The 12,378-nt window shown below is 41.9% G+C and overlaps 1 protein-coding gene across 1 annotated transcript; it reads left to right on the top strand.

The window, feature by feature from the left end:
- Positions 1–677: 677 nt before the first annotated feature.
- On the top strand, positions 678–2,236 carry SODALDRAFT_341150 (solute carrier family 25 member 42; the record flags this gene model as incomplete). Its single annotated transcript, XM_028613018.1, has 5 exons — positions 678–699; positions 1,043–1,362; positions 1,482–1,745; positions 1,810–1,946; positions 1,996–2,236. 5 exons carry the CDS (start codon positions 678–680, stop codon positions 2,234–2,236), a joined length of 984 nt encoding a protein of 327 aa, XP_028464842.1.
- Between the last annotated feature and the right edge of the window lie 10,142 nt (positions 2,237–12,378).

The raw sequence follows: 12,378 nt of genomic DNA, 5'->3' as shown, positions 1-12,378 counted from the left end.
TAAAACTATAGGCGATACATGTAGTTTTTATTACTATATATGCCTAAAAACGGACTAAAACCTATATATATAAAAGTATATAGAAATACGGGTAGTATAGCTATATACTGTGGGAGGAAGTCGTCCGTAAAATACCGGAAAATCCCGAAAGATGGGCCCGGGCGGTAGTACTGCGACGAAACGCAGGCTGCTAAGAAGTGCCGAACAATAAAGCGGGCCAGCGTCAGTGTAGACTTAGATTCCGAGGTCGTGCCCATGGCCGCATGATAAATTGCTGCGAAAGTGCCTCGAGTCTTAGATTCCTGCGACGTTCCGACTTCCTATCATTACCTCACTTCGACACCGAGAAGCAAGATTAGGCAGACAAGGCCTGGTAAAATCTCTTTCGTGAACCCTCCATTATCGAGAAATATAATTCTCCGGTCCACCACATCTCAACGGATCGACTCGCCCTCCAGGCCCCGCCGCCGCTGCGGCGAACTACAGCCAGCTCTGAATCAACAACGGATCCCGATCTTTCTCGGCCGCTGAACTCAATAGGAAGGGATTCTGGGGAAGCAGAGGCAGCCGGTAGCACATGGCCATACAATCTAAGTCCTCGCTCCAAACTCTCATCTCTCGAAACAGTAGAATGACAGCCTTAAACAACCCATGAATTCGCTTCGAGTCCCCCCGTTATGCTCGCCACACCCTCGTCAAGTCACTTCTAATACTCCTCGGTTTTGCTACTGTTTCCATACACCGAGTGGTTCGATAATTTGCCCTCCCCCTCGCGGTTTCCTGTAGGGCAGTCTCTTGAATATCGCTGGGCAGCCAATCACCCAGCTAGCACAAGCGACTCTCCTTCCAATATCCTGGTCATTTCCCCCTCTGGTCTGATCCCGCGGCGCAAAATTGGAAGAGTCTTAAACGAAATTGAGCTCGCCGTAACCTTACTGTGAGCCCGAATTTGTCGCAATGTCGACTGTGAGTTTCCTTCACCCGAGCCATGAGCATTTGGTGTGAATGGCTAACAATATTATACAGACCGAACGTGATATAGCTGACCATCGAGGCGGGCCATCCAGTGGCCTCACCAAATTACGCAACACTGTATCACAACCTGTTGTTGCGGCTTTCTGTGCCGGAGGCGTTGCTGGTGCTGTCTCTAGGACTGTGGTGTCCCCATTGGAGCGTCTCAAAATCCTTTTTCAAGTGCAAAGCGCCGGGCGTGATGCATACAAGGTCTCTGTTAGCCAGGGCTTGAAGAAGATGTGGAGAGAAGAGGGTTGGAGAGGATTCATGCGTGGTAACGGGACCAACTGCGTTCGCATTGTCCCGTACTCGGCTGTTCAATTCGGCAGCTACAACTTCTACAAAAGGGTATGATATCAATCGCTTGTCTAATACGCCCCATGAACTCCGTTCTTCTCTCTCGGGACACATATAATCATAGAGTACTTGCTTGACCAGCGCTGTACTAACTTGCGCTGTGTCGACAGAACATATTTGAGCCTTCCCCTGGTGCCGACCTAACACCAGTAACTCGGCTAGTCTGCGGAGGTGCTGCTGGAGTCACATCGGTATTCTTTACGTACCCTCTCGACATTGTCCGGACGCGCCTCTCTATCCAGACAGCCTCCTTTGCTGAGCTAGGTACAAGACAGAAAGAATTACCGGGCATGTGGACCACCATGGTCTCAGTGTATAGGACTGAAGGAGGGATCTTAGCCCTATATCGGGGAATTGTACCAACCGTTGCCGGAGTGGCACCATATGCATGTCCACCCTGCCTCCACTGCTCTTGTCATAACTACTGACCTCAAATAGGTCGGCCTTAATTTCATGACTTACGAATTCGTCCGAAAATACCTGACCCCGGAGGGTGATAAGCATCCTAATGCTTTTCGGAAACTTCTTGCAGGAGCCATTTCCGGTGCCGTCGCTCAAACTTGCACTTATCCCTTGTAAGGCCCCCTGCCTTCCGTCACCGTTCTCCTCTAACCTCCTTCTCAGTGATGTCCTGCGCCGCAGATTCCAGATCAACACAATGACTGGTATGGGTTATCAATATAAGGGAATTGCAGATGCTGTAAGAGCGATTGTTACGCAGGAAGGCGTGAAAGGCCTCTACAAGGGGATCGTGCCTAATCTACTCAAGGTGGCCCCGTCAATGGCATCGAGTTGGCTCAGTTATGAGCTTTCTCGAGATTTCTTGGTCTCTCTTCAGTCTGCACGGACGGAGGGTGTATTATAAGTCCAACGTGTTGCGACTGTCAAGTAGCACAGCATGTGTCATTGTGTGTATAGAACATAGCATGATTGACTGCCTAATTCCCTGGTCAATGACTGTCCAATTCATGCGCTTGTCAAGATACGATTATTGTTCAAAATGATGGCTATTGCGCACCAGCCCTCCAATGAGAAAGAGAGGCGTTTAATTGAAGAGGAGCCAGCCTTGGGAGTTTCACAACCTCCACTCCTACAGCCTAAGTTTCGAATCCGCGTTTGGGCTCCTTTTCACTTGCATGTTCGTATACCTGTTTTCCGAAGAAGGAAAAAGAAGAAAAAAGAAAAGAAAGCCCATGCTTTGAATATCCCTGGCTTTATCTTAGCGGGCTCAGACGTTTTGATCCTAGGCGTGGAAGGTAGAAGTGGCGGGTATCAGATAAAGCGTAGTTCAAATCGTCACGAAAACGGTTAAAATTAATTGAGTCACTTATATGTGTATTATAACTGTGTTAGATGCCCACAGCCACCTTATCGAGGTGTGACAAACCACATTATGTCAGACGTGTGGAGTACCTCAGTCCTATATATCCACCCTTATTTCCCCTGCTTTTTCCGTATAGTTAGACATCCCCATAGAGTATTATAAACTTCACTTAGATAAATACACACATAATTCCGCGTACCTTATTTTGTGTTCTGACAAACTGTATTAGACCGTTAGAGAATTCCTGCCACCGTAATATTAGTGGTGAAAATTCTGTAAGTGTTTACCCGGATTCTAATCTTAGTAATCCGGCCCGTTACGTAACCGAAAAGACTATAGTCTATTCGATATACCCCCTAATCGCCCTAAAACGTTAGTTAGGCGATTAAAGCTATTTATAACCGGTAGATATAACGGGTATACGGCCTATATAATCTCTTTACTATAGCCGCCCTTAAATTCGTCCTCTAGGTCCTTTAAATACTCTAACCGGACTTCCTCTAGCTATTTCTACTATAGCCGTTCCCGTATATCTATTACTCCTACCTAAGACCTGAATATCTTAAATTTCTCGCCGTATAATGCCTTTATTAATCTATCTACTACTATTTCCGCGCTCGTAATATATATTATAAGTATCTACTCTTATTCCTTTACTTAATATAACTAGTAGCCGTGGATATTAATATAACAGAGGCGTGTTATTAGCGTACTAATCTCTCAATTAACTAATCGAATCGTTTAGTTATTATTGTATAGAATCCTTAATTCCGGATCGTTAAATTCCACTCCTATAACGGCTTATTAAAAGTTGTTTACGTATTAAGGCCGAAAATATAGTTTATTCGAACTAAGGAAGGAAAGGAGGAAAGGAAAAGTCTACGCGGTATATAGGCGGCTAAGTACGTGTAGGATCGTATAGGCCTCGCTAGAGGGTCCGTGCTTCTTAGTCCCGGCCACTGCCGGGGACTATTCTGCGGGCTATAGCCCGTAATATACCCCCCCCCCCCCCCCGTTAGAGACGAGGTCGCGGTCGTGTTATAGTCGTCCGGTTATAACCTTATATTGCCCTAGCCTCCCCGCGTATAATCTGAAAATAGCCTCCTTTATTCGATTCTATTAAAGGCTCCCTTGAAAGGAGGTAACTGTAGTAGCTAAGGTCCTTTTAAGGCTAAAATAGCATAAAGGAGTTCTTATATACCGGTGCTATCGCGAGCTCCTCGCCGGTATATATGCTTATTATAAATAATATACCTACCGTGTATATAACCGGGGGTTATTCCTTCTACCCTAATAACGTAGGAAGGGTAGTAAAATAAACCTCTTACTATTCCTCGGTTTTTACTATTTTCTCCCTCTTCTATAGCTTCCGATTTCCTAAATTTCTTTTTTCTTTCTTTTTTTAATCACTTTTTTCGTATCGTAAGTAGCCCTAAGATACCTCGTAGGTCCCCTAATAGTATAACTAATATCGCCGAGTAATAGCTTATCTCTTAAGCCATAAGTATTTTACTTACTATAAGTTAATACTCCCCTCGCTTATAGTTCTATGCTATAGCTAACTATCGGTAGATACCTAACTTCGCCTTACCTAATAAGCGCCCTTATCAGGGTAATAGTAAGAACGATATAAGTTCGCGGCCCTTATTATTATAGGTTATAAGGTTAGCAGTAACTAATAATAAATAGACTCCGACCCCCCCTTTTACTAAGAAGCGCCGTGCTCCTAAAACTCCTTTAGGACCCCGTTGCCTCGCTCCGTATTTATAGTATACTACCCGATACTATAAATAAAAGTATAGTATTAAGTATTACTATTAGTCGGGCCTTAGCGCAGCTAGGGCCGACGCTAAGTATTATAAGTGCTTATACCGTATTTATAAGTATTCGGAGGTAAGTATACCGGTTATACGTATAATACCTACGACTAACAGGTAATATAGCTCCCCCTTACCGCCTATAACGCCGCTAACGCCCTATAGGACGCCGCTTATACTATAAATAAGGACCCTAATAACGAAGATATAAGTTCGTACCTGCCCTTCGCTTAGTGGCCTTTATGCTAATTGTTCTATATAGAATTACCGCTAATTCTAGGATACCTATAGCCGCTTCTAAGTCGCTCTCGATTAGGCTAAATTAGGTAAAAACGTTACCGTTCCTTTATAGCCGCCCGCCCCGCCCGTCGCCCTTACTCCTATTACCGCCCTTACTCCGGTCACTCCCGCCCTTACCGCCGCCTAACCGTCCGCCGCCCCGCTATCCGCTGCGCCGCCCGTTACTACTAAGTTTTAAGCGAGTATAGTATAAGCTCTTAATAATATCGCTACCTCTATATGTAGTATAGACTAAACGCTTAAGGATATATCGTAGAAACCAGAGGATACTAATAATACTCTCTCCGCTATATAGTCGGAGGTCTATAGCGTCTTTAATAGCGCTAAGCGCGTATATAAGCATTAAGTCGAGTTACGCCTTATTCCTACTCGTAGCGCGCCGGAGGTAGCCCTTAAGGTTACGCCTGCCTTAGCTCCTCCCTAAGAGGTCGTTACTCCTCTTATCGTTAATAATAAGGAGGGCGCGGCTACCTCGACGGCTTACTTTAAGCCGGTAAAGGAGTCATAGGTAGGTATTATCGAGGACGGTATAGCCTTATAAAAGGAGGAGTTAGAGGAGGGGGAGGTTATAGAGTAATAAGTCTCCTTTTTACTTAGTTCTTTCCTACTTATAAATTAAGTAGCGCGGGGGTATAACCCTAATATAATCTCGTTTTTAGTTCTTATCCTCCTCGCCGCTATATCGGCCTTTTTTCGCGTCCGTGTCTCCTTCGTATACTATTATAAAGGCCCGTTATTTAACTATACCGGGCCGTGTTTCTTATTAAATTCGTAAAGTACTTATATCTCCCGTAGGCTTTTAAGCGGTTCCTATATTAGTTCTATATAGCCCTTCTATTATACTAATACCTCGCGGACCTTACTATAACCTCGCCTTCGGGTATAGACGTAAAGGATTTCCTCTATTACTTATTCCTTTTCCCCGTTTAGCCCTTTACGGATAGGTTATAACTAGGGGTCTATTATCGCTTACCCTAATAAGGGGTTATAATCGGCTCGCCGTAAAAAATTCACGTAGAAATAGTTATAGACCTATACGGGGACGTTTAGTTCTACGATATAGGAGTTAATAACCTTTATAACTTTATATTTATAGTAAAGCTAGGTAAGTTTCTTTAACGGCCGCGGCGAGTAGTAATTACTAATATCTAGCTATATAAGGTTATCCTTTTTAAACCTCTTAGTAGAGTAATAACGCCGGTTTACTAACTCCTTCTAGTATAGTTATATAGCGGCTATCGCGGCTTAGGCGAACTAAGTAGCTTCCTTAAAACGACTTAGCAGGTTATACGCAGAAGCCTTATGCTTATCGGTTAGCGTGGTCTTATTAACTTAAAGAGGATTTATATAATACCCGTATTATAGGAAGAACGGGCTTACTTAGATTATCGAGTTTACCCAGTTATTTAAGGCTAGCTACGCTACCGGTAATAGTGTATTCTAATCGTCTTAGGCGTAATAGATATATACTCGTAAGTAGGCTTAGACTTCTTAGTTAATACGTTTAGGACCTCCGTCCGTTTAAGGGTAGTATACGGTACTTAGTCGTTATTTAATACCCGCTAGTTTATAAAAGTATCGCTAAAAGCGGCGAGTCTAGTTCGACCCTTTATTATTAACGATAGACTTCGGTATTCCGTGGAACCTATAATAGTATAGTAAGAACCGTTTAGTATAGGCTTCGGTATCTATAATATCTATCGCTTTTAGCGTTACCGATTTCGAGAGGTAGTCGGTAATTATTTATAGGTATCTATACTTACCCTTATAGATAGGTAGTAGGTTTATTATAAAGTCTATTACGATATCGTAGAAGATTCGCTTTAGTATAAGGAGTAAGCGTAGTAATCCTCTTTTTATACCCCTTTATACGTAGCTAGCTTAGTATATATTATAATTCCGCACGAATCTTTTAATATCTTAATTTATACCGGGCTAGAAGAACTAATAGGCGATTAGGGTAATAGTATTATCCTTACCTAAGTATCCGCTAATTAATAAATTATGGATCGTTATATAAGACGGCCTTATAGTGGGTAACTAACCCCGTTTTCGCTATCCCCTAGCACCTATACGCGGTCACGAAATATTAGTCGTCCTTAATCGATTCTATACTTAGCGATCTATATTTTAAGCTCTAGCTTAGGGGGAAACCTCCGATCTCCCGCTACTATTATAGTAAGGGCGCCTTAATAACGCTTATCGGTAGCCCTAGCTTTATCCTATTATCGTTATAGCTTAGGGTCTACTTCGAAGATTATAGTTAGCTCCGGTAATATTACTCTTATTAGGTATACCCGGGGGGAGATAGCTATATCGGGGATTATCTAGATATACCTCCCCTACTCTCGGATATCGCAAGAATCTTTTAGTATATCCTACTCTTAACGTAATAGCGTGTTAGCTATAACGTTATTAGCCCCTTACCGGTACTCTAATATAAAGTTATACTAGGGGAGCTTCGCTACCTAACGATTCTAGCGCTTAGTTAGGGCCTTTTTAGTTATAAAGTATTCGAGTATTTTATAATCGGAGTAAATCTAAAACTAGTTATTACCTATAAGCTCGGCTTTCTAAACCTATAGGTAATCTATAATTACTAGTATCTCCTTATCGTGAATCGGGTAGTTATACTCGACGGAGTTAAATCGGCGTAAGTAGTATACGATAATATACCTATATCATTATTCGTCTTCCTATAGGAATACGTTACCTAGCGCGAACCTTAAATAATCCGTCTTGAGCTAGGTCTTCCTTCCGCGTTACTATTATTATAGGTAAGGCTCTTCCTAGAACCTCTACTTTAGTTCCTTAAAGGCTGCCTTTTATAGGGGGCCCTAGTAAAACGGGGCGTTCTTCTTCGTTAGGGCCGTAAGTAGCGCCGTAATAGGTATAAAGTCGTGGATAAATATTCTATAGAAGTTAGCGAACCCTAGGAAACTTCGCACTCTAGTCGCGGAGACTACCGCTTTCTATTCTATAATAGCTTTAAGTTTCTCGGGGTTATACAATACCCCCTTTTCCGCCGTAACGATGAACCCTAAGTATCTAACCGTCTTAACGCTAAACTCGTACTTCTTCGGGTTAAGGTTTAGCCCAGCGTTTATAAGGGCACTAAGCACTTATAGTACCTTCTCTTTATAGTCCTTATAAGATCCGTCTAAGTAGATTAGGATATTATCTATATATGCGGAGATAAAATCGTCCAGGAACTCCTATAGCGATAAGTTAATATATCGCTAGAATATTATAGGCGCGCCGGTTAACCTAAAAAGGTATACTAGCCACTTAAATAATCTAAACTAAGTACGGAATACGGTCTTATACTTATACCTAAATGCTATCCGTATCTTATAAAAAGCGGCGATAATATCTAATTTAATAAACCACTTCGCCTTAGCTAGGTTATAAAGGGTCTTTATAATTAGGGGGATTAGGTAATAATCTCGCTAAGGAATCGTATTTAGGGCGTGGTAATCGTAGTAAAATCGGACGCCGCCTCCTAGCTTCCTTATAAATAGTATAGGCGCGGCGGTAGCTAAGCTACTCGCACGAATAAATCCTTTATCTATTAGATCCGTTATCGTTTTCCGTAGTATAAGGAGCTTTTTACGTAATATATTATAAAGCGGGCCCTATAATAAGGCTTATTCGTTACTACTACTATCCTTTTATAAGTAGACCTTATAGTTAGCGCTAGGTCGGTATACGAGCAGGCGTATAGAGTATAAGGGCGTAAATAAGTCGTCGAACTCTTATATAATACTCTCGGGGATATATTCTCGCGGGTCCACTAATTCCTTCGCGCTTAGGGCCTTTTCGATATCTTTTAATAATATAGCTCGTAAACCCTCCTCCTATCTTTTCCCCTTCCGATACAGTAGTCGTTTATATAGTCCTACGAATATAGACCCCGTTACTAATACTATAGTACGGATCTCTTATACTACTTTCGGCTCCTTTTCGCCCTAAAGTCGGATATCGATATCGGCTACTCTATAGCGGAGTTTTTATTCCTTAGCGTAAAGGGCTATATCGTTATATTCTATCTATAAAAGCCCTAGGAAGAGATCCTAGTCTAGACCCGGCACTATATACCCAAAAACGCGCTCGGTATACCCTTATATATCTAGCGTAAAGACTACGATACCGGCGCTACTAGCCGGTTTAGTCTTATCTAAGAAGTCTTTTAGTAGTCGTTTCTTCTTATCGACTAATAATAAGCGTATTTTTCGAGTAAACGTCTTATTTATAGTTATATAATAGTTATAACCCGTATCTATAAAAGCGTTCATTAACCGATTACTACTAACTCTTATTTAGATTAATACTAACTCGCTCCGTAGTAGTAGTTTAAACTCCTCCTACTCGTGTTACTCTCGCGCTGTCGGCTATAATACCCGATTTCGCATTAGAGCTATTCTTTTTCAGAGTCTTCGGTATCTTCGGGAATATCTTCGGATTCCTCCTCTTAAGAGGATATTCGGGTCACCGTATCCTTCTTACTCTTATAGTACCGTTGGATATAGCCCTTCTTCTAGTAGTTTTAGCACGTAATATCCGCGCAGCGATTAGGTTTTTATTAGGTCCCCTTAAACTCGCCGACCTTATTAACTATACCTATAACGATATCGCCGTTAGCGTCCTTAGCCGGTTTACGGGCGACGGGAATCGGTTAGTACGACTTACTAGCGCCCTTTTATCTTTATACGATTATTGATACTTTATTAACCTATTCGGTATAGGTATTAGGGACGTTAGCTACGACTAGGCTATTATATAGCCCGTCGTTTGGGGCGCTATTAGGGAATAATATCTTAATATAGTCTACCTAGTTATAGCCTCCTGCCTACGCTAGGTTCCTTTTAGAAGTGGGTAGGAAACGCGCGAACGGTTAATTTGGTTTTTACTTTATCGATTAGAGGGCGTTAATAGCGCGGCCTTATTCGTTATAGTCCTTGTACGTACAGTCGAGGTAGGCTATAAATTCCTCTAGGTCAAATTCACCGTTCGTACCTCTATTACCGAAAAAGGTGCTAACCACCTACTAAGGCTAGGTATCTAAGTATACATTAATTATATACCACGCCTCTTTATTACTATAAAATAACGGGCTATTAAGCTTAAGTTTTAGTCGTATAGCCTAGTATTAGGCAGTGTATTCCGTGCGTTTTCTACTAAACTTTACGGGAATAACGACCTACTATATACGGTATAAGAGCGTGGGTGCCGGTAGCGGGACGGGTATAGCAGTCTCTACTTTTAGGGGCCTAGGTAAAGGCCAGGGCGTAACGACTAGGGTAGGCGTCGGGTATATAGTGGGTATAAGGTACGGGTCAAGTTAAGACCTTTCGAAGGCTGCTTATAGGCTAGCGATTATATTATAAATAGGGGTGGTATATATCCTTACCGCTTCCTATACGCATTATAACACGCGTTTATCGATCTCGTTATACAAGGTCCCTATAATCTGCCCTTAGCCCCTTAGTGGGCTTAGAGCGAAATAACTAGGACCTCCTTCTATATAAGCGTTAAAGTTTATAATCTTATAAGTTCGAATATATAACGGCTTATCCAAAGTTACTCACGTATTAAGGCCGAAAATATAGTTTATTCGAACTAAGGAAGGAAAGGAGGAAAGGAAAAGTCTACACGGTGTGTAGACGGCTAAGTACGTGTAGAATCGCACGGGCCTTGCTAAAGGGTCCGTGCTTCTTAGTCCCGGCCACTGCCGGGACTATTCTGTGGGCCACAGCCCGTATCAACTCCCATACTAAGTAATAGGCATTATATAAAGATACCCTTTTTTATACCTTATACTAATATTAATAGCTTTACTTCCATTATTAATATCGTGACTATATCCTGCTTATTAGCGCGCTACGCGATTATACCGCTAAATAAGCGTATTATATACGTTTAACTACTCTTATAATTAAGGGTATATTTAGTAAATAAGGCGTTAGTGTAGATTTTAATAGCATCGCTACTCCCTAATTCTAATATAAACAATCAGCTATTAATTAGATAAAGAACTAGATAATCGGCGGCCTTATAGTATATAGACCCTGGATTAACGTTAAAACGGTATAGCCTTAATACTATAAACGCGATATCTAGCCGCGATAATACTGTTACGTATAGTATAGATCCTATCTTCTATTAATAGCTTTTAATATTAGTCCAGGTCTCTGAATCGGGTAGTAGCTCTGCGATTTTGACTAGGGGCATTAGGCGATATTTACTACTATACTTACTATTATTCGGATTTAAAAGGCGTTCTAATTTAGTAACGTAGTTACATTATAATAGCTAGATTTTATAGGCGATATAGTCGCGAATAACCTTAATACCCACGAACCACTATAAAGGATCGCTACCTTATAGGTTATAGTAGCATTATAGGTTATTAACGGCCTCCTTTATCTACGCCTTATAGTATTCCTTATAAGTACTAACGATATCGTTAACGTAGAAAAACAGGATTAAACCGCGGCGTAGAAAATAACACGGTTTCTATAGCACTATCTAGAAACCGTCCGCTAACAGGATAGCCGAAAAGTGCTTTTACTAAAGTAATAAAGACTCCTTAAGTCTATATAACGCCTTTTTCAGGTAAAAACGGCTCTCCGGGGCTAGAAAACCTAGCGGCGGGTATATAACGATATCGTGGGGGGAGGGGCGCGTATATAAATACATTTATAATATCGAATTATAATAACGTAAAGTTAAATCGGGTAGCGATAGCTATTGACGCGCGGAACGACCGTCCGGCTAGTATTGCTACGTACGTCTCCTTAACGGAGGATTAATACTACTAATCTCCTTATACTATAAGTCTTACCTTATATTTAGATAGAAATCTATACTTATCGAATTTATATATTATCACCTATATCGAATTAAGAACCTAATATCTATCTATTACGGATACCGGTACCCGTATCCACGACCCTATCTCCTTATAGCTCCGTAGGTAGTCTTCTTATACCTATCGGAATAAGTGGCCGTAAAGGTGCGAGGGTATATCGCGAGGGTTCTTCGGAGGAGGAGGGAGGTCTTTACGGTGGATTTTTACGGCCGCCGGGGTAACCGCCGGAGCACCCGCTAGCGTTATATTTCCCGAGATAGCCTCCGGGGTTATACTTCCAGTAGCTGCTACTAGGGCCGTGGATGTATAGGGTGCTATTTCTTTTTTATTCATTACGTGTATATAGCCCTAAAGCTATGGCGCGGCGCCCTTTGCCCTAAAGCTAAAGGCTATAATAAGCTAGTTTTAGTAAGGAACGGTAATAAATAAAGGAAATCCTCCGTAACAGTCTGCCTAATATCCCGTAAAACAGGTAAAAAAAAACCAAAACAGATGACTAGACCGCAGGATCCGAGGCTTACGCCCTATACCACTCCGCCGAGACTATTTTAGTAGCTAAAAGATAGGCCTCTAAGGCCTGTATACCTCTTTTAGTACCGAATAATAGCGGCAGAGATAGCGGTAGGCCTACTAGGGCTTTCCATAGGGCTTTTCGATCTTCTGTATAAAAAGGGCAGGAGAGAATAAGGTATACT

Source organism: Sodiomyces alkalinus (genome assembly GCF_003711515.1).
Source record: "Sodiomyces alkalinus F11 unplaced genomic scaffold SODALscaffold_8, whole genome shotgun sequence".
Taxonomy (NCBI): Eukaryota; Fungi; Ascomycota; class Sordariomycetes; order Glomerellales; family Plectosphaerellaceae; genus Sodiomyces; species Sodiomyces alkalinus.
Note: the sequence above shows the minus strand (reverse complement) of the source record. Positions and strands in the feature narration are given on the sequence as shown.